Here is a 22,586-nt window from a genome sequence, read left to right as displayed (position 1 = left end):
CATTGTGAAATAAGAATAACAAAAATGCTTCAGCGGTTTTGACAGACCTACAACTTTGGCAGAGAGAAGAAAGGTCCCAATCTCACTGCATTTAACCTTACTAGATCATCTTTAAATCCTGCTCCATGTGATGCTCGAACCCACAGCCTCGGCATTGCCTTGCTGCATACTGTCTTATAAGTACCGCGCACTGACCGATTGCACCACTGGAACTGGGCAAGGCAACTCGGGCCAACTGACAAAAGTCACAAGCTTTCAGATGTTTTGCCAGGGCTGCTACTTTGGCAGAGAGAAGGAGAAAAGTACCAATCTTACTGCATTAAACCTTACTAGATCATCCTATAAGCATGCTCCAGGTGAAGCTCAAACTGTCAACCTCTGCATTGCTTTGCTGCATACAGTCTTATGGCTACATTACTTTAAAACCATGCTTCAAGTAAAGCTTTACAGACCACTGTGAAATAAGAATAACACAAATGTTTTAGAGGTTTTAACAGACCTACTACTTTGGCAGAGAAAAGGAGAAAGGTCCCAATCTCACTGCATTAAACCTTACTAGATCATCTTAAAAGCATGCTCCAGGTGAGGCTCAAACTCACAACTTCAGCATTGCTTTGCTGCATACAGTCTTATAAGTACCGCGAGCTGACCAATTGCGCCACAGGAGCTGCACAATGAGCTGGGGAAAACAACAGATGGCATCAGATTTACACCTGGACAAAGCTGTTTGGGAAGAATGACAAGGGTCATTACCTTTTACAGATCACTGTAAAAAAAACTTAAACACAAATGCTTTAGGTGTTTTGACAGACCTACTTCTTTGGCATAGAAAGGGAGAAAGGTCCCCATCTCACTTTATCAAACCTTACTAAATCATCTTAAAAGCATGCTCCAGGTGAGGCTCGAACTCACAACCTCGGCATTGCATTGCTGCATACTGTCTTATGGCTACATTACTTTAAAACCATGCTTCAAGTAAAGCTTTACAGACCACTGTGAAATAAGAATAACAAAAAAGCTTTAGCTGTTTTGACAGACCTACAACTTTGGCATAGAGAAGAAATGTCCCAATCTCACTGCATTTAACCTGACTAGATCATCTTTAAAAGCATGCTCCAGGTGAGGCTTGAACTCACAACCTCGGCATTGCCTTGCTGCATACTGTCTTATAAGTACCGCGCGCTGACCGATTGCGCCACTGGAGCTGCACAATGGAGTTTGGGGAACACAACAAATGGCATCAGCTTTACAGCTGGACAAAGCTGTCAGGGAAAAATGACAAGGGTCATGAACTTTTACAGATCACTGTAGAACAACAATAACACAAATGCTTTAGGTGTTTTGATAGATTTACTACTTTGGCATAGAGAAGGAAAAAGGGTCCCATCTCACTGCATTAAACCTTACTAGATCATCTTAAAAGCATGCTCTTGGTAAGGCTCGAACTCACAACCTCGCCATTGCCTTGTTGCATACTGTCTTATAAGTGCCGCGCACTGACCGATTGCGCCACTGGAACAGCGTAAAGCAACTTGGGCAAACTGACAAAGTCACAAGCTTTCAGATGTTTTGACAGGGCTAATACTTCTGGCATAGAGAAGGAGAAAGGTTCCAATCTCACTGCATTAAACCTTACTAGATCATCTTAAAGCCTGCTCCAGGTGAGGCTCAACTCACAACCTCAGCATTGCTTTGCTGCATACTGTCTTATAAGTACCGCGCGCTGACCAATTGCGCCATGGGAGCTGCACATGGAGTTTGGGGAAAACAACAAATGGCATCAGATTTACACATGGACAAAGCTGTTTGGGAAAAATGACAAGGGTCATTAACTTTTACAGATCAATGTGGAACAACGACAACACAAATGCTTTAGGTGTTTTGACAGACCTACTACTTTGGCATAGAGAAGGAGAAAGGTTTCCATCTAACTGCATTAAACCTTACTAGATCATCTTAAAAGCATGCTTCTGAAGAGGCACGAACTGTCAACCTCGGCATTGCCTTGCTAGATTCTGTCTTACGGCTACATAACTTTAAAACCATGCTTCAAGTAAAGCTTTACAGACCATTGTGAAATAAGAATAACAAAAATGCTTCAGCGGTTTTGACAGACCTACAACTTTGGCAGAGAGAAGAAAGGTCCCAATCAAACTGCATTTAACCTTGCTAGATCATCTTTACATCCTGCTCCATGTGATGCTCGAACCCACAGCCTCGGCATTGTCTTGCTGCATACTGTCTTATAAGTACCGCGCACTGACCGATTGCACCACTGGAACTGGGCAATGCAACTTGGGCCAACTGACAAAAGTCACAAGCTTTCAGATGTTTTGACAGGGCTGCTACTTTGGCAGAGAGAAGGAGAAAGGTCCCCATCTCACTTTATCAAACCTTACTAGATCATCTTAAAAGCATGCTCCAGGTGAAGCTCAAACTGTCAACCTTGGCATTGCCTTGCTGCATACTGTCTTACGGCTACATTACTTTAAAACCATGCTTCAAGTAAAGCTTAACAGACCACTGTGAAATAAGAATAACACAAATGCTTTAGGGGTTTTAACAGACATACTACTTTGGCAGAGAGAAGGAGAAAGGTTCCCAACTCACTGCATTAAATCTTACTAGATCATCTTAAAAGCCTGCTCCAGGTGAGGCTCAAACTCACAACCTCGGCATTGCCTTGCTGCATACTGTCTTATAAGTACCGCATGCTGACCGATTGCGCCACTGGAGCTGCGCAAAACTATTTGGGCAAACTGACAAAAGTCACAAACTTTCAGATGTTTTGATAGGGTTACTACTTTGGCAGAGAGAAGGAGAAAGGTTCCCAACTCACTGCATTAAATCTTACTAGATCATCTTAAAAGCCTGCTCCAGGTGAGGCTCAAACTCACAACCTCGGCATTGCCTTGCTGCATACTGTCTTGTAAGTACCACACACTGACTGATTGCGCCACTGGAGCTGGACAAAGCTGTTTGGGAAAAATAACTTGAGCAAACTGACAAAAGTCACAACTTTCACATGTTTTGACAGGGCTACTAAAATCTTAGTATCACTGCATCAAATCTTCCTGGATTACTTTCAAACCAGGCTTCAAGTGAGGCTCGAACTTGCAACCCTTATGTTATATACAGTCCTATAAGTACTCCGCGCTGACCGATTGCACCACTGGAACTGCACAAAGCTGTTTGGAAAAACAACAAAGGTCATGAACTTTATAGACCACTGTGGAAAAACGACAACCAAATGTTTTAGGTGTTTTGACAGACCTACTTCTTTGGCTTACTGAGGTTAACATTTCCAGTATCACTGCATCAAACCTTCCAGGATTACTTTGAAACCATGCTTCAAGTGAGGCTTGAAGCATGAAGCATATTCATTGAAAAATGATCCAACAATTTAATTATTCTGCTTAGTAGTTTATCTATTTAACCTCCAGTAGCAGCTGATATGTTACGATATTTAAGGAATGTATAAGTTATTGCAATACATAATATGTCTATAATTGATAACTGTATACGGTATAGTGGTTCAGTAAGAGGGAAAACCTGTTCATAGCAAAACAAAATAAAATCAGCACTGAACTCAACATGAACTGTTTAATCACCAAGTAACGTTTCGGGCTACTGCCCTTCTTCAGGCAGGCCCGGCGCCAGGATGGCATAAATGGGCGAGGGGGCATTTTTATTGATGGGGGGCACCACACTATTATTGCCTGTAGGGACTAGTATTATTACCTGTAGGCCTATAAATATTCAACTTGCATTATTATTAAATCGCTTAACAATTTTAATAAACCTGATAAATCACAAATTAACTCTTATTAACTGTTGTCTCTTACCTAATCTCAGGCAAATAATTTTAGAAGTGTACAAATAAAAAAAACGGTGTAGTGTAATTCAGCGATATAGGTCCCCTTTCCTTGATTGAGGTTTCAGCCTGCAAGTATTTTTTATTCCAGTAACTACGTTACTGACTGTAACCGGCAGTCCTGATGTTAAAAAAAAAATGACCAACTCAATTTCTCCCATCATATCGGCCTTCAATCCATTACAACACCCTTTTGTCACGATTCGCACACACAAAATGTTAGATCCAAAAGCAGTTTAATAAGGGTGATCCAAAATCATAATCCATCCAAGCAAAGGTCAATATCCATAAACACAATCCAGAACATATATACAAATAAACACAGAAGGCGATGTAACTACAACAAGGAATCCACAACATAGTAGTGATGGTCGTTTTCGAAGCACTGCTTCATGAGGCTTCGAAACATTTACGAATCTTTTGTTTCGAATCAGTGGTTCGGAGCGTGTTTCAAACTGGCCCAAGTCACGTGATTTTAGCAAACGAGGCTTTATTACGTCATAACTGTTTCGAAACGTTTCGAAAATCCGACGATTCACCACTAGGGGGAGTTGATCACATGACCAGTGTCTAATATGTTTCGGTGAACTCGGGTCAGTTTTATTATAAAAGTTCATAAAACATTTATCCTTCTGACTAATTACACTGCCAATTGTCTATTTATTGTTTATAGACAGATTTAATGACAAAAATGTGCATAATTAAAAGGGTAGTTAGTTTTAATGATTTGTTTGCCCTAAATAAAACAAAAAACACATAATACACTTTTAACTATGTCTTAATTAAGTTAAATATTTTTTTAAACATATTTTAATAAAAATCTTGCTATTTTTTGTAAAAAAAAGTCTAAAATGTTTGGCCATATCTGCTTTACACTATTTTGACCAGCAGGGGTCGCCAGCGTGTGTGCTGTTTCGAACTGCTTCGAAAAACTGAATCAATTTTCGAAGCAATTAGTTCAATTGATTCGAAGCTTCGAAAAGCTTCGTTTCTCCCATCACTACAACATAGACTGAACAGACAGGGCTTAAATACACAAACACTAACAAGGTGAGTGGGAACAGCTGAGTACAATGATCAATGATGACAGAAGGGATTATGGGAGATGCAGTTCATGACACATGTGACAGTGAAGACAAGAGACATCTGGTGGCTACTCGGGAAACAACACTAATACAACATGACACACACAGAACACAGTTTAACACTGTGACACCTTTATATGCAGACTAATCTCATGGAAAGTTGTGTTATAGTCCCGAAAAATTTGATTTATTTATTTAAGTTCAGCTTTTTGTCGTGCCTTAAGCATGAATTTTGCACAAATTTCTATATATAGTTTTTTGTGTGCGTTGCACAACTTTCTTTTTCGTGGCATTTTATGTATTGTTTTCTCATAGTTTTTCCTATTTTCTTACCATTGTCACTTGGGGTTAGAATCGCTTTCTGTTACTTTTTTAGACATCCTAACCCAAACCCCAACTCTAACCCTAACAGTTTTAAAAGCGGAAGAAAAACATGTAGAAACCAATACATTAAAGTACCCCCAAGCGACAATGATTTAAAAATAGGAAAAAACTACTTATAGAAATTCGTGCTCAGTGACACAAAAAAGACATTAGTGCTCAAGGTACGAAAAAAAGCTGAATTTCGTGCCATGGACACAAGTAAATTAATAAAAATTTTGGTGACTATAACTTTCCTTGATATCATGTTGACAGAGGTGTCAAATACTTCGTTACCTTACTTAAGTAGATATTTTGGGTATCTATACTTTACTGGAGTAATTATTTTTAAGACGACTTTTTACTTCTACTCCTTACATTTTCACGCAATTATCTGTACTTTCTACTCCCTACATTTTAAAAATCGCCTCGTTACTTCTATTTCGGCTTGTTTTCTTTTTTTTACATTCCGGCTTGTCATCGTAAAAAAAAACTATCTTGATAAATTGTGGATTGTGGTTGGATGAGAAGTATAAACATACACCATTCCGACACCCTATTGGTTTGTACGCAATCCCCGCCCCCCCAGCTGACTGCAGATAATCAAAAGTTTGTTCGATGCTGCTGCACAGAGAAACATAAAAGAACCACGAGAGCGATTAGAAAGCATGCGGAGCAGTTTGCTCTCGCGATGCTTTGATATCATCCGCCATCCGCTTGTACAGTAACAGAACGCGGCATTCTGTCTTCAAATGGAAAAGTACGAAATAAAACTTGCGCATCACTTTCAGGTCAGTTCACATTCACAAGCCTGTGTAAATATATAGCTGGCTGCTGACACCAACTCATCTGTGTGATTTAAATAGTGTAACAATACCAATTTATATCATGTCACTTCAGTTGTTCAACTTAAATAACATTGTGTTGCGTTTTGAAGCATGGCAAAGATATCTATTCTAAAGACATCTGTTGTTTTGTATATGCTAATAACTGCCCTAAATTTTATTTGCATGAACAAAACCTACTTAGCTGAATGCTTGAGTGTTAAATCAATCAAACACATAACCATACCAACTTTTGCTTTTGTTAATGGACATTAACTGTTTCCTTAAACCTGACTATTAATTTACTTACAAGAAAGACATTTAGTAATTCTCCATAATTGCTTGGATTTATACTGACTAAAGTAAAGTATACTAAAGTCCATTAGCTACACAAGGACAGATGCAGAAATATAGGCTATAATATATAATAGCATATTTGTATAATTGTAGTTTGTGTTGCTGTCAAAATACATTTATAAATGATGATAACAATAGCATATTTCTATTCTCACACATACTATAGTTGTGTGTGATTTTGTTGTTTTTTTTTACTAAAGAGGGCACCACTGTAAAAGTTTTGCCAGCAGCGGCCCTGCTCTGAAGTTTGACTTTTTGCACCATTACAATATTTATAGGCAACTAGTCATCATATCTTCCTCTCTATGGAACACATTGTAATGCTCAGTAGTACACATATATGGTTCTTTAATGCAGTGGTTATCAAACCTTTTTTTTGCGGCCTCCCTTGTGTACAGTGGATTCCTTTGCGGCCCCCCCCCCCCCAAAGATAATGTATGACATAAACATTCTAAAACTTAAAATTTGAATTAAACAAAACATATTAAATTAGACAATGTATTGCTTTTGTTTAGTAGCCTTATTTTTCTGAGGTTTAATTACACAGAATTTATAATAAAGTAATGTATTTCATAAAATATTATAAAACTGGGGCCCCTGGCACCATCTCACGACCCCCAGTTTGAGAACCACTGCTTTAATGTATTTGTTTGCATTGTATTGAAATGCGTTCATTTTTAATGGGCATATACTGTATGTGGTTGAAACAGATAGCCTAGTGCAGGGGTAGGCAACATGGAGTGCCGATGTCCTGCAGTGTTATGCTCCAGGTCTAATCAAGCAGACCTGAACATTACAAACTAATAAAGGTCTATAAAGTCACCTGAAACTACAGGTAGCCAAGGTTTTATAAGGGTTGGAGCTAAAATCTGCAGGACATCGGCACTCCAGAACTGACGTTGCCTACCCCTGGCCCTAGTGCATCCCAAATTTTTTTACATTAACATATTTAAAATAACAGTTATTATGGCCTTTAGAAACATTTTTTAGAGGAGATGGGGTAGTGCACAAAAGGCCCCTGTGGTGCGGCCTAGGCTTTTTTCTGTAATGACATTTTTTTTCCTTACATTACTTTTACTTTTATACTTTAAGTAGTTTCGAAACCAGTACTTTTTCACTTTTACTTGAGTAAAAAGCTTGAGTTGATACTTCAACTTCTACAAAAGTCTTTTTAAACCCTAGTATCTATACTTCTACTTGAGTAATGAATATAAATACTTTTGACACCACTGCATGTTGATATATGACGTTAAAAATGACAGTCTTTCGTAACAAGCTAATTAAATTAAATTGAAACAAAACATTAACAACATTATGACAACATTCAACACAACAATACTCAAACATAAATATAAAACGGACATGAACTATTAGAATACATGTTAAAACATTCTGATAAACCGTTTATAATAGTTGGCTGCACTATGTTTACTATTTTGGGCATAAACTCCATTGCAAACCTCCATTTAACTGAATAAAATCACTTCAATTTTAAAATGATGCGGTGTCATGTTTAAACCAGCTTGTTCTTTTACATAAGACTTTGGCCTGCTGTCAGGGGAAGGATAAGCCTTCACCAGACTTACACACCCTTCGCCAATGGCTACACAGCTCCTAGTCTAAGCTCTTGTCATATCAAGACTGAACAACTGCAATGCTCTCGGAGCCATACAGCCAAGTCCCTGCAAATGACCCATAATGCAGCAGTCTCACACTATTGGCTTCCTGTATCCATGTGCATTAAATTTAATTTGCTGACACTAGCCTTCAATGACAGTAACAGAAAATGTACCCTTTTACCTCACTAAAAACTATTATGGTGTTTGTCTATCAATTGGTTCAACTTTAGTGTACAACCAAACATTGCACTGCAGAATACTTAGGGGTTGTGTACACCAAAACTTTTACGCCCGCGGCCGGCGCATGTTTTCAATTGTTTCCAATGGAAGCTCGGCGTTTTTCAAATAAGCCAGCCGCAAGCGGGTTTTTTCCGCGCTGAAAACCGGCGCTCGGCGGTTTTTCCGCGCTCGGAGCTGAGCGTCGAAAGTTGAAAGATATTCAACTTTGGGAGAAAAGCTCCGCTCGTCAATGTCAGTTCTCACACGGCCGCCCAATCACAGTGGAGGAGGGGCGGGACATTACCACAGTAACCAACCGGATCGCAGCTGAAGTATCACAGCTACCAAACCGCTCAGCTGAAGAAAGCTGGCACTCAGCTGAAAAACAGCTGGCATTCGGCGTCCTCAAGGCGTTTTCAGCCGCGTTTAAAAGTTTTGGTGTACACAACCCCTTACTGTAGGGTCTTTACACACATACATACTCTCTTATTTGTAAGCCAATTTGGATAGAAGCATCTTTTAGCTTTATTAAATGTAACACAACTCACAGCAATGTCCTGTTGCAAATTGATCAGTACAGAACATAGACCAATTGGGCCACTGGAGCATTTGCATGTTTTGACAAACAAAAGACAAATGATTTTGTAGAAACTAAAATGCTTTACTCATGTTTTACTGCCCTACTTAGTTTGCACCATTGTAAGGTTTTATTGTCTGTCCTGCAAAATTTGGAAAACACTCAAACTCACACTCTAACTGGATGGTAGCCTCCTAGTCTAATGCTGCGTTCCAGAGCCCATTCAAACCAGTGGGACATGGGACTTATCCTACCTCCAACTAGGAAAAGTGCACTGGAATGCCTGTTGAAGTGGAACCTCCTACTGGCGAACTCGGGGGAGTTCGACCTACCCCGACTTCGCAAAATTAAGTCGGAGGATAATGGCGGCGCCCATGGAGTCTTGCATCGTAAGAGGTAAGGCTTCAACGAATAGGCTATAAACTTTACTTCTCTGCTTGTTGGTTTTTTTAGACAATGTAATTTGAACACATCTTGTTTTTTATATTATGGCGTGAAATTGTCGTTATTATCTGTTAACATGAAGCTTAGCGCGGCGGTCGTCCATGTTTTCTGTTTACGTTCCACTTCAATTGCCTGAAATGCTTTGAAGTAGGAGCTAGTACACTTCAGGAAGGATAAGTCCCACGTCCCAATGGTTTGGATGGGCTCTGGAACGCAATATAACATTCAGTTTGATACAGGATATTTTTATCAGCAAACCATTTCTTAAATTTTATTTTACTACACTCTTAAATAAATATATATAGATAAATCAATCAATCAATAAATATAGAAGCTCCTGAAAGATAGGTAGAGATAAACTCACCCGATACTCCAAGCTCCTGTCCAGTCAGTTGTGCCCCATGGGTTCCTCATCCGCACCATAAATATATGGGGTGTGTCACACATGATATGCAGATTCTCTGATGTACGGAGTTTTCTGAATGCAGTCACACCGTATGCATGCCCCTTTATCAATCCACAGTCCAGAACTGATTCTACTTGCTCGCCTTCTGCTGGCTGCAGCCCAAAAAATGTGTAAGAACGATTAGTACAGATCAATTGCAAATTATTAAAGATACACAAGCGATTATTATTTTGTAGACCTTGGCCCTTTTGCATAACACAATCTGTAAGTCTGTGTAATGTGTTACTTTGATAAACTGTAATCACTAGTTTTCAAATGATAACCCGGTGTGTACCTACACATATTTTCAAGTCAGCTTTATAAATTCCCATAGTGCACATAAGACAAATGCACTTTTTACAAAAACAATTCTGTGCAAGCAATGCTTATACTTGAGATCTCATGTTTCTGCTATCCTTGACTTATTATATAGAGGTGTTGGTTGTAGTTGTTCAGAATGTAACATCTTAAGGTTCCTCTATGGCGTCTGACCCGAATGGAGCAGGTTATAAGTGACTTATGGTTGTGGGCATAGGCTAGTGTCTGGAACAGCATCTTCCTCTTGTCAGCATGCTGCATCAACTCCTCTTGGTCCAGAATGAGAGGTTCAGAGACACCACCAGTAAAATCAACCAGAGCTTCAGCTGTATTACCTCCCTCTAGAGCTTCATAACACCCATTGAGCCTGAAAAATCGGGAAAACATAGTAAGAAAGGTTTTAGACAAGAAAGATTCTGCTTAGAAACAGACTTTCTAACAGCTTGCACCAATGCAAACAATCATTTTGGCATTAAATATTGACTAACACGCAGTGGATAATTAGTGTTGTACTGTAAATGTGTAGCCTAGTTATTTGTGACTGACCTTATTGCATGTACATTTGTAAAAGTGCTGCTAGAATGAGGAATAGCAGAGATCTGAGAGCGCATGTAGAAGGGAGAGGATTTTTTACACTTGTATAAATGTATTTGTTCTAGTGTATTTGCCTTGGACAAAATAATAGTAAATAATTGAAATAATCTATATATGTGATGTAAGGCATGTATAAGAATAGCAGTGGTATTTGTTGTAAGGAAATGATGGAGAATGTTATTAATGTGACCTTCAAAAGATTCAAAAGTCTTTTATCGAGGACAACAGCCAGACTTTTTCAAACAATAGATGGAACAATAGAGAAAAAAGCTAAAGCATGACAAAGACGGTAGTAGGCAGAAGTAGGCAAGGAAGATATGTAAAGCTGGGTGTCGTCTGCATAACAATGAAAATGTATGCCAAATTTTCTGAAAATTTGTCCCAGGGGTAGTAAATAAATAATGAATTGTAGAGGGCCCATGACTGAACCTTGGGGAACACCAGCTGCAGTGATGGGAGTAACGCAATACAAAGACATGAGAACAAAGACAAAATTTATCCGATTGATGGAATAACACAAAAAGGAACAACTCCTACGGACAACTCCAAAGACTCCGTCACATGACCACAAACTCAGCGGAACTCTCTTCCTCAACCCCTTATGCGCACAAGCACCTGGACGCGCGCACACACCTCACAAAAGCCAACGTAAGTATTTCTTATTCATTCGCTGTGCTAAGTTTTATTACCCCTTTTAAATAAGGCAATTCGTTGAGGTTCTGATGGTTTGTGCAGAAGTAAAGCCTAGTGATATTGCCCTTCTTTTACTCTCTTTTAATTTTCCATGATTTCTCTCTCTCTCCATGTTTTATGTTTATTGTTTGTTTGTATGTTTAGATAGGATCGTGTGTTTTTCGTAGTGTAACGTTAGTTTAATAAACCGATTTTGCATTTCACAATTGAATTGTTTTTTGTTCAATGCTCATGAAATCAAAGTCAATTTATCTGTCTTTTGATCTTGTTGACATGCTTTTAAGGTAATACTGTATAGCAGCTGAACGAATGCATTAATTAATTGTTATTATTATTATGCTAAATCAGTTAAATCCTCATCAATTTGTATAATTAATTACAGTTAATTGTACTTATTATTCCCTTTGAGCTAAATCTGGGAATTCCTTTAAATAAAAGTAGTGTTTCGTCGGAGGTTCATAAAGTTTTAAATAACGTTATTCCCTTCCTTCCCCTGAATCGCTTCTCATATTAAGATAATTTCTGACAAAAATATTCAAAGGCTGAATCTAAAGCAAAATAGGCTCCTACAGTATGATATTGAGTCTTATGTGTAAAATAGCCCATCCATATAAGAAACTTTACTAAAATAATGCAGTACATAAACAAACTAACAAAAGAGTGACGCCCACTGTGGCCCACAACCTATCATTTTATCGTTTGACTGTTCAGTACTGTTCATATTTGCATTTAAAAAGCAGACATAAAAGTAACTTAAAAGTTACTTTCCCTAATCCCTAGTAACTTATTACTTTTGATATACAGTATCTGGTAGAGCAATTCAATTACTTTTAAAAGAAGTTACTAGTAACTGTAACTAATTACAAATTTTCAGTAACTTGCCCAACACTGACCAGCGGTATGTAGTGATGGCTCAAATTCAAAATTTTAGACTTGCGTCCAGAAAGATATGATCTAAACCAAGACAGATAGGTAACACCCGTAACACCCAGGGAAACCAGCCTGTCTAGGAGGATGTTATGTGAGACTGTATCGAAGGCCACACTCAGATCAAGCAAAATGAGTAATGTTAGCTGTCCAGAATCTGCTGCCATAAGCAGATCAATAGTAATTTTGACCAGTGCGATTTCTGTACAGTGGAGTTGCCGAAAACTAGACTGAAATTTTGTTGTCTGATAAATACTGTGAAACTTGTGCGGCAATTTTACTTTCTAAAAGTTTAGAAAAAAAGGTAGGTTTGAAATTGGACAAAAGTTCTCAAAAATTTGTTTTAATTTCAAATGACAAAGCATTTGACATTTTATTCTCTATCGTTCAAGCTGTACAGGCTTTTTATTTGGCCATGTGGTCTGGCTGTAATAAGACTCACCAGCGTATCCTTGTCAAAACATAGGAAGCGTGTGTGTGTGTGTGTGTGTTTGGATCTTATCCCAGTCTGACAGGTGTCTCACTTGGCATAGGCTTTCTCCAGTAAAGCGCTCCAGAATTCCCGTGGTGTTGCAGAACGACAGAAGAGCAGCGTTCCATCCTCACCGACCGGTAAACGATCATCTACAACAACATCTGTCCATTGGCCCAGTCGCCAGAAACAAAAGTGAAAAATTCCAGCATACAGATCTGGACGTTTTGGGTTCCACTCCTGCTCGGCATGGTCAGGAATCACCTGAGAAAGAAACCAATGCAAGTGGTAGTTTAAAGAGAGAACTTAAGTGAAATTGCTAGCTTTTGTGTTTGTATTTTGTCTTATTTGTAAGTTGTTTGTGTTTAATTATCTCATAAATGGATACATGTAAATATATGTTATTGTATGTGTTTTAATGTCTGATATGTGTAACCAAATTATTTCTAAATTAAATTCTGACCTTCTTCCAGAGTGAGGGTTCTGATGCTAGGCAGGATGTGGCCGCCACCATCCAGCAGTTACCCAAACTGCCCTGGTGCAGATCTCTTGTGCTGATTCCATCCACAAATAGTCGTGGGTCCTTACATAACTCCTAGGTGCAAAATAAAAAACTTTATATTTAATTTAACAGACCCATCTTTATTGACAAAAGTGGGTGTTTTCAGTGACTTGGAGCTCACACCTCCCACTAAGTGATTGAAATACAATTTAAGCATAAAGTCCTTCTATTTTAATTATGCTCCTGTTTATTCAGTCACTTTATCACATGTAAACATTAAACAAATGTTGACGATATGTTGGTGATCTCCCCATATGATGCCATTCACACGACAAAAACACTCTTAGGAGTCAGGTTACTTAAAGCTGACATCTTGTATGTGGCAAAATCCCTTTAATTAATCATGTCTCTACTACTGCTGACTGTTTCCACACTTAGTATCAAAAGAGTCCTCAGAGTAGATTCACTCACTAATACAAGAGAGTCAGACGACATATTGTATATAGTTACAAAGTTTCTCAGGCAGTTATCTATTTTCTTTTTTTTTAAGAACTTATGCCTGTTTATTTTCTCAGGAATATTTTGCATTGTGCAGAGAAGTGATAATTGGACATAATGCTCAATACAATCACATTGTCTATATACCATATATGCACATAGGGTTCAGAAATAATGAACAATGATTGACAACAAACTGAGCAAACATTTGTGGGCAGACATTTTCAGAAGACATGGCATGACATTGCTAAGGAACATGTTTGGTACCCAAAGAGGCATCCGTGTGTTACAGAATAAACAATCCATTTTAACTTTCTCTTACCCTGGGTCTCTTCCATGTCAGTCCTGGAGGGGGCGCTCTTTTATAAAACAACGACTCAGTTGATGAAGGAAAGGATGGGTCTTTGAACAGAGTGCCTCGCCTCAAACATGCTCTCTTCAGTTTATGATAACACTGACCCTGAAACTTGCACACTTTCTCTGGCATCTGCACAGAGGAGATGGGGAAGGAAGCCAGGAAAGAGAGGAACAAGTGAGTAAGAGAGGGGGAAAATAAAAAGAATGAAAAATTGGAACATTGGAACAAAATAAAAGATAAGATTGAGTTAAATACACTTCTGGAAAAATCACCTACAGTAAATACTATTTTATAAGCCACCAAATCCTGATATTCTCTCTTCATTTATTTTGAGACTCTGGGATTTTTAGATTTACAAGCAAGGTGCAGCAGATTTGTTAACCACAAGGTTAAGCCTTCTGTAACATTGAGCATAGCTTCAGTTTCAGGGATGATTAGGTAACAGGGTTTATTTGCAGACATGTAGTTTGCCCTGGAAATGGAGAAGGGTTAGAAATGCTTAAGAGGTTAATCTATCACTCCTTTGGAGTTTTCCTGGGTTTAGAAAGATCCAGCTCTCTACTGTCTTTGCAGTGATATGAGGGGTTTGAATCATGCTTAAGGTAAGTGTCCAAAAGATACTGAATAAGATTGTGTGCATTTGTATGTGAGAGTATGTGTCTTGGAAGGGATATGGTTTAGAAGGCCAATCTAGCTTTTTTGGGAGTCTGGCACTGGCCTAATGAGGCCATGGGCCAAGTGTGTGTGTGTGGAAGTGGGGACACAGGAAGTGACACAAAAGCAGAAATACCCATATTTTCTTAAAAACCTTTGAAATACAGAACCTGGCAGAAGTATTCAGAACCTTAAATAATTTTGAATCAGAATTCTGTCTTTGATCATTAGATTTTAAATGTTTAACATTTATGCAATATTAATTCCATATGTTAATGTGCTTTAAACGAACAAATCTGCTTATTTATTATTCCTTACTTATTATTCCTCATTTGTGTTTAAGCCGCACATGTTAATATTTTGCTGACCACCCATTGCATGCACGCCAGCTTTAGATGTTTTAGAACAAGGTATATAATCTCTTTCCTCACTGTACAGGTTTGATTCTGGCCCCTTCAGCCATGCAGATTTGCTTTAGATTGATCTAATTTGTCAGCCAGTGCTGCTGCACAGCAATTTTCAAAATGTTTCACAGATCATCAGTTGGATTGAGATCAGATCAGGCTTTTGACTGGCCTATTGCAGAACATTGACCCTTTTGTTTGTAGGCCATTCCAATGTAAATTTGGGAATCATTCTCTTGGTTAATTTTGCACTACCCATTCCCAGTTCTTTTTAAACAAAATCCCTGATTCCTGCTGATTAGTCTAACAGGAAACAAGCCATTCAGCATGATGCTTCTAGTTTACTTCTCTGCACAGTACGTGGTTTTCTGAGAATCGAGATGGTTTGATTTGCATGACACATTTCTACATTTGGAAGATAAAAGCTCTTGGCTACAAAAACCTTTTCTCACATCACATCTTTACTTTCAGCTCAGATTCAAAACAAGAGTAATTATCATTTGACACTGGGTTATTTTTCCCAGGAAATAGGTAGTGGTAGTTATTATAATGATTCACATATGGCAGCCAATTTTAAAGCAATTGTGTCCTTGTTGGGGTAACTGTTTTTGATCTGTGTAAGCCTTGAAATTTTACAACAGGACTGAACGCCATCTTACTTTACAATATAACATTAAAATGATTCATTAATAAAAAATATACAAATAAAAATTTTTAAGTTCTGAATACTTTGCATTGCAATGCACATGAATACAGTGAAATACATAAACTAAAATGTGAAATTTATTTTTTCTCATATACCAAGCCTAAATGAGCTAACCAAATGACTTGAACGACTTTTAATGGGTTTGGTGCAGCTATTAATTTCAAGGCCATAAAATCAACATAATAAATCAGAATTAATAAATCTTGTAATCCACCAGCACTGTTTATAATTATATAATGTGACATATGCAAAACATTTTGGGATAAATAAGCATATGTTCTTGATCTTAGAATGGAAATTTAATTATTTTGTCATTTACAAAGCCAAAATAAATTGACCAAAAGACTTGAACGATTTTAAATGTGTTTGATGCAGCTATTAATTTCACTGTCATAAAAACAACATAATAAATCAGAAATAAATTAACTGCCAACACTGTAATTATAATGTTATTTTTGACAAACAAGCATATTGACTGCTGATCTTTGTACATAATTAATCATAAACATTTTTTACCTGAATAATATCAACAAAAGACAACAAAACCACACACAAACAGACTGTACTTACCTTAACCTTTGCTTTTGTGCTTTCTCTGTGTAATACTTTAATTCCTGCAGATATATCCAATAATAGTTTCACAAGTTACTTGCAGAGTATTTGTAAAAGATGACAGGTATAAGACTTTGGCCATGAGTCATTATGCAGTAATGCTGTCCATGTGGCTAATATGTCAGTGTCCGTGCGACAGGTGTTTCCTTTCTGTTTAACACGTCTGTTTGACGTCGCTGTGACAACCAGGTCTTGTCTAGTAGGCCAGGTGTGGGTATTCTTGAGTCTTTTAAGGAGGTAGATGCTTGGCTTGTTTAAAATAATATTTAATTAGACTTAATAATGTGCAATGTTGTGTATGTCATGTGTAGTATTACTTTATCCATGCTTGTCTACCTGCACATGGGTAGTCGTTTGTTTGTGGATGTAACACCATCCTTCCAGCAACTCTAGCTCAAAACACAGTGACATGAAAAACAATTAGTGATAATGAGAAGAGTAACACATACACACAGACACATATCAGCTGGCTTGCAATGAAATAAATGCCAGGTAGAGTGACTTTTTTTAAATATTGGCCACAGAAAAAATACCTACAACAAGAAGATGATCTAAAAATATGAAAAGCAGTGCACATTATTATTTTTTAAATATTAAATTATGTGCATATCCTATTTATTAATCTGTTAACTGCAGATGTTTGCCTGTTTGCTGTTGTTTCATCTATATTAAATTGCTTTAAAGTTGCCTACATTTGTGCTGCAAATATTGTCCATAAAATGTTAAACCAACAACAAAAAGATGTGTTACCATGAATAAAAGTATTCATAGCTGGCAAGTAAAAAAAGGTTTGCATTATTTAGAAAAATATAGTAAACATTTCACTGTTATAGTAAACTGTGGCTGTTTGCTTTATATAATTTCTCTCCCTCTACCTTGCTTTCGCTCTCTTGAGGTTTCTTCTGGTGCTTTGGTTTGACCCTAAAACCTCTGTACCCAACTCCTATTTCTCCCACCCCCCCACCACAGCTCTCCTGTGTCTCTCACTCATATATTAGCACAAGGGCTATACTTTTTTTCAGAATTCTCTCATGCAAATATTCTCCAACTCACAATTTTGTCTTCTTGTTCCAAGGTATTTCCCGTTTCCCATGAAGTGTTTATGTCAGGCCTCTGTCTGGATTTCTCATCACATTATTCTCTCTCTTTTGCTCCTTACATACCCCCATCCCCCACTAACCCAGCAACCCACCAGCAGGTTCATCATGCCATATCTGTCACTAGTCGTGTGTGGCACTGACATCTGAATCCACAAGAGGGCCACGGGTTGGGTAATGCACCCTGACACCCCTCAGAGTCAAACACATTACCTGTAACTAATTCTTTACCAAAATGTAAAAATGATACATATTTATTGCTAAAGCTTCATGATGTATAACCTGTTGTTACAGACTGTGTATTAATGTTTAGTTGTTATAAATTAGTTGTTATAATTGTACAGTAGTGGCCAAAAGTGATGTCCGACCTAGGACAATGTCCACACCCTTTATTCAAATATATTATTAACACTGTAAAACAGTGGAAATCACCAAATTAAATAAGTTTATTTAACCTAATAAAAAAAGTTAATTTAACTGATTAAAAACTATTATGGGACCAAACTGCTTATTTTAAGCAGAACTTAAACCGATTAAGTAATGTTAAATAAATAAATAAAGTTATGTTAAAGTTAGAAAAAGAAAGTTAAATAACTTAATTTGTAATTTTAGTTCAATCGATTGTAGTGATATTTAAGCAGTTTTATGTCACTGGTAGCACATTAAAATTATATTTAAATGACATTTGAAATCAGAATGTAGGTTTCAAAGTTTATACGTTCTTTATAATTAAATTACTTTATGTGCCTATACATTTATAGCTTTTATATCTAATCAAATAAACACATTAATAAATACATAATCATTCATAGAATCATACTGTGATAATTTACTAATCGCAACGTTCTCACTCATTCACTGGACCGAGGCAAAAACGTGAATTTTTTCAACAAGCTTATCTGCCATCCCACAAAGCGGAAGGAGACATTCAGACTCGGGGTGGAGTCTGTGAGGAGAAGTTTTGCAGGGCTGCGTTCAGCCCCGACAAAACGTTGCACAACGTTTATTGAACAGAACCGGTGATGCATTGAACACCCTGTTGTGATGACGCAAGAGTTGCAACCAGGGGCGTTGCTAGACATAAAGCTCTACTGGGGCACAGGCCCCCTATTTATTTTCTACATTATACAATGATAGCAATGATTAATAACTTATTATTACAAGAATATTTTTACAATATTTTAAGGAACCAGTCATTTTATGACTGCTATACTGATTAATCTCAGTAAACTAAATATTAATTTCATATCTGAAAATACAGAACAGTATAACACATACATTTGTTGATTTTCTCAGCAACAATGCAATATAGCCTTGATAAGAGGTTTTTCTGAGATTTTTCCTCTAATGTTTGAGACCTGACAGGGTAAGGATGTAGTTTGTCTTACCTCCCTTAAACTTATCTCTCCTTTCTGCTTCCCTTTCCCTGCTTTGCACAAAACATTTCTGATGTCCATCTACAGAAGCCAATAATGATCAAGTCAAAATAAGATTAGCATTATTATTTAGAAACTTACTTTGAGTTAGCTTATGAAAACAAGACGAAACTAATTGCGAGGCGTCATCTGGACTTTTGAATGCGGTTGTGCGCTGATGAATGCAAAGATTCGCGTGGACATGGATTTGTGCGTGTACGCGTCAGTGCGACTGCTGCCACGCTTTTAAAAGCGTAAATTGGGTAACTATATTGCATAGAGATCTGTTTTATCTTTGTAAAGGAATACACTAGTTAACTGCAAAAATTTTAACTCAAGATTTACACCGGGGCACAAAAGATTTACACTGGGGCACGTGCCCCAGTAAAAGGGGTCTAGCGACGCCCCTGGTTGCAACTACGGTAGCTGAGAGGCCATTCTTTGTGTTCTTTTTTAAATGTTTCTAAAGCCTGATGAAATCGTTATAAATGTGTGTTTAATGCTATAAAATACCCTCGATGTTACAGTCACTGACCTTGCCGTCCAGAATAAAAGACAACATTCCAACTTGAACCCATTGAGCGAGCTGTCTCTTTACTACCACGTGGTTTTAAACATCTTGCCGCTGATTGGGCCGACATTTCTGACACACCCACCAAACAAGAGAAAACGCTTCTAAACGCTTCTGTTGCATTCCGTTGCACGCCGTTTCCAGGAAACATGTCGTTCAACCCGGAAACCGTAGCAAAACGTTGCGCACCGGTGTGAGATTGAACGTGCCCCAGGTGAGCACAGTGAACCGTTTTATCCTATTAAGAGCACTTTTTAAAGTTTTTAACGGTTGAATTGACGAGACGCTTCATCTTATGGCGGATAAATTAAGGTAAGATATGTGAAAAACTAACGAGACATTACAATTGCCATTGCAGAGACTGCATTAAAGTTCATTTTACTTTATAAGCGGCAGTAATTTTGTTGTTAGTACACCACCGGTTTGTACCTTCAAAAAATATATCGATATTGTTGTGTGTTTTCTCACGGTTTACATAAATGTGCTTCGCGCTATTTTGTGGAGACCGAATGACCAACCTGCACATTGACCGTCGTTTACGCGGATAAACTTGGGAAACAGGTAAGTTATTGCAAATCTATCAATTCCAATATTTCGATAAAATATCACATTATTTAAATCTTTATTTGTAATAAAGATAAAGTTTCATCGATAGTGTCATAATTTATGCCGAATTGTTTAAAGAGCCAGATGACAATTTTTAGCATCCTATCACTGTTTATAAGTCCCAGACAACAGGTTTAAATGCATGCAAGGTCAAAAAACACTGTAATTTCCTCAAAATATAAATTTTAAATTACCCCATTTCTCAGAGATCCCCAAAAGATTCGTGAGAAGCCGTTCAACGAAAGTCTGCCTAAACTCCACCTTACAGTAGCCTACTCTGCTCTGATTGGTCAACTGACAGAGTCTCTGCACAGACCACAGATCAGTGGCACAGACCAACTATAGTGCAACATGTATTGACCTAGTGCTAACATGATTTTCTGAGACATCATTATTGACATAAATACATATTATTAATCGTGAATCCAAGCAATAAAAACGACGATAGAAACTAACAATTTTTTCACTCATTTAAGCATTTATGTAAACTAGGGGTGTAACGACACACCAATGGCACGGTTCGGATCGGTTTACAGTTTTGGGCCACAGTTCAGTCCGATTCAGTTCGGTTTGGGTGTAGGGTTCCTGTCATTTTACCAGCAATGCCAAGGAACAATAGATTAACTTAGCCCCAATAAAAATGTCAGTGTCACATATTTAAAAATAATAATTCAAAAGTCAAATATAATTGTATACATATGCAACAGACATTTTCCAACGAAAAAAGGCCCCCAACGTTTCTGCTTTACCTGTAAACTGACAGCAAACTGTGCAAAATATTGCATCGTTTCTTTCATCGTGTTTTACCTAAGTATATGTCTGCTTCCAAGATGTTAAATAATATACATTGATGAAAATATATTTTAGTGACTGAGGGGGCCACCGGGCAGTCCTTTATGTTGAGCCCTGCTGTAGTAATGCAGGACTGTAAATAGCTGTTTATCAGGTGATAAATATCATACCTTAGCTAAAATGCTGATGATTAAAATGTTACTGTTGAAGTCAACTAATGCATGAAATAAATGTACTATGAATGTGTAAATTTGAGTATAATGTGGGTTTATTATCAGTAATGAACTAATCAAGGTAATCATCACACACACACGCACACACACATACACACCAGAGGTTGCGTTAGACTTTTTCAATTTAAAAAATTTGACGTGGAAGCGTTTGTGTGACGTGGAAAAAGTCAGGCAGGAGATCCAATCCATATAACGACTCGTTTCAGCGATTCAGAGTCGATTCCCTACTTTGGAAGCCAATAACTTTATTAATCGTGCAACTTTTTGGTTCAACTACTTTGCACATTGTTTACATTGATGGACAGCTACATGACACACTGCAATACAGGTCAGTTTTGATTTTGGATCTGTGTGGCTCTTTAATGTTAGAGTTACAAAGAGCTAACTGGACATTACAGTTGCCATTGCAGAGACTGCATTGAAGTTCATTTTACTTTATCAGCATCAGTAATTTTGCTGTGAGTACACCACTGGTTTGTCCATGAAAAAAATATTTGATGTTGTGTATTTTCTCACAGATCACCACAGACAAATGTGCTATTTTGTGAAGACTGACTGAGTATCGTTTACATTGGCTGTCTTTTACGAGGAAAGACTCAGGAAACAGGTATTGCAAATCTTTATCATCTGACATGTTTTTATGCATTGTTACAGGTACTTGCGTTTCACAGAATCGCCAATCAGACATTTTACTCTTCCTTGGATAAACACACTCCACAGCTTCTCAGTCTTTTCAGAGCCAAGGCAGCGAAGTGTGGTGTCAGCTGCAATAAGATGGCTGCAATACTAAGTAAGGGATAATGTAGAGGCAGCCGGTAGTTATTGGGAAATAAGCCCCGACAGTGTGATCAGGACCCGACGCGAATTACACGGCTACTTGTCACAGAAGAAAAAAAACTGGACATGAATATGAATTTGAAACATTTTATTGGACATGAATATGAATTTGAAACATTTTATTGGCATATTTGTTTTAAATTAACATTTTTATCCGTCCGCGAAACTGCACAGATGCATAAAATGATCGTAATACCTTATTAAGATCCTCTGCTTCATACTTGTCTGTCTCCATTTTTTTCCTCTTTAACCAGTCTTTGAGAAGTTTTAATGCCCATTCTGTATTTTTTTGTGTGTTGGCTTCGTAGCTGTCATGCTCTATTTTGTCAAGTTCAGTCTCAGTAAGCTGTCTGTGTCTTGTCGTGGTTGTCGAGTGTTTGTCACAAGATGGCGCCAAACAGACAGTAATCTTTTTTGATCTTTATTGGCGCGGAGCGATTTTACTCGTGCAAGTAGTCCGGCTATGCGTTATTATTTTGGAGCGGTTATTATT

At 37.7% G+C, this 22,586-nt stretch overlaps 2 protein-coding genes and 2 non-coding genes across 9 annotated transcripts in view; all 4 read right to left on the bottom strand.

Moving 5' to 3' along the window:
- LOC135750824 (active breakpoint cluster region-related protein) overlaps positions 1 to 22,586 on the bottom strand; it is a 208,849-nt gene that overhangs the window by 114,704 nt on the left and 71,559 nt on the right. The window lies entirely within an intron of this gene.
- LOC135730698 (calpain-5) overlaps positions 1 to 22,586 on the bottom strand; it is an 85,541-nt gene that overhangs the window by 34,784 nt on the left and 28,171 nt on the right. Inside the window, exons 1-8 of one of the 5 annotated variants that reach the window (XM_065248590.2) lie at positions 17,596 to 17,823; positions 16,879 to 16,931; positions 16,501 to 16,791; positions 14,131 to 14,295; positions 13,272 to 13,403; positions 12,861 to 13,072; positions 10,297 to 10,489; positions 9,724 to 9,917 (exon numbers count right to left, since the gene is read on the bottom strand). In XM_065248590.2, the coding sequence (XP_065104662.1) occupies positions 9,724 to 9,917; positions 10,297 to 10,489; positions 12,861 to 13,072; positions 13,272 to 13,403; positions 14,131 to 14,295 (896 nt within the window). In that variant the 5' untranslated portion in view covers positions 16,501 to 16,791; positions 16,879 to 16,931; positions 17,596 to 17,823. Of the gene's footprint in view, positions 1 to 9,723; positions 9,918 to 10,296; positions 10,490 to 12,860; positions 13,073 to 13,271; positions 13,404 to 14,130; positions 14,296 to 16,500; positions 16,792 to 16,878; positions 16,932 to 17,417; positions 17,435 to 17,595; positions 17,824 to 22,586 lie in introns of those variants that run through there. The other 4 variants (XM_065248588.2, XM_065248589.2, XM_073812081.1 and 1 more) reach the window with 4 other exon arrangements.
- Positions 1,112 to 1,205, bottom strand: trnai-uau (transfer RNA isoleucine (anticodon UAU)). The gene is made up of 2 exons: positions 1,168 to 1,205; positions 1,112 to 1,147 (listed from the first exon to the last, which is right to left on the bottom strand). It is a non-coding gene; the product is annotated as a tRNA-Ile (tRNA).
- Positions 2,644 to 2,737, bottom strand: trnai-uau (transfer RNA isoleucine (anticodon UAU)). Its single transcript has 2 exons — positions 2,700 to 2,737; positions 2,644 to 2,679 (listed from the first exon to the last, which is right to left on the bottom strand). It is a non-coding gene; the product is annotated as a tRNA-Ile (tRNA).

Source organism: Paramisgurnus dabryanus, chromosome 2, assembly GCF_030506205.2.
Source record: "Paramisgurnus dabryanus chromosome 2, PD_genome_1.1, whole genome shotgun sequence".
Taxonomy (NCBI): domain Eukaryota; kingdom Metazoa; phylum Chordata; class Actinopteri; order Cypriniformes; family Cobitidae; genus Paramisgurnus; species Paramisgurnus dabryanus.
Note: the sequence above shows the minus strand (reverse complement) of the source record. Positions and strands in the feature narration are given on the sequence as shown.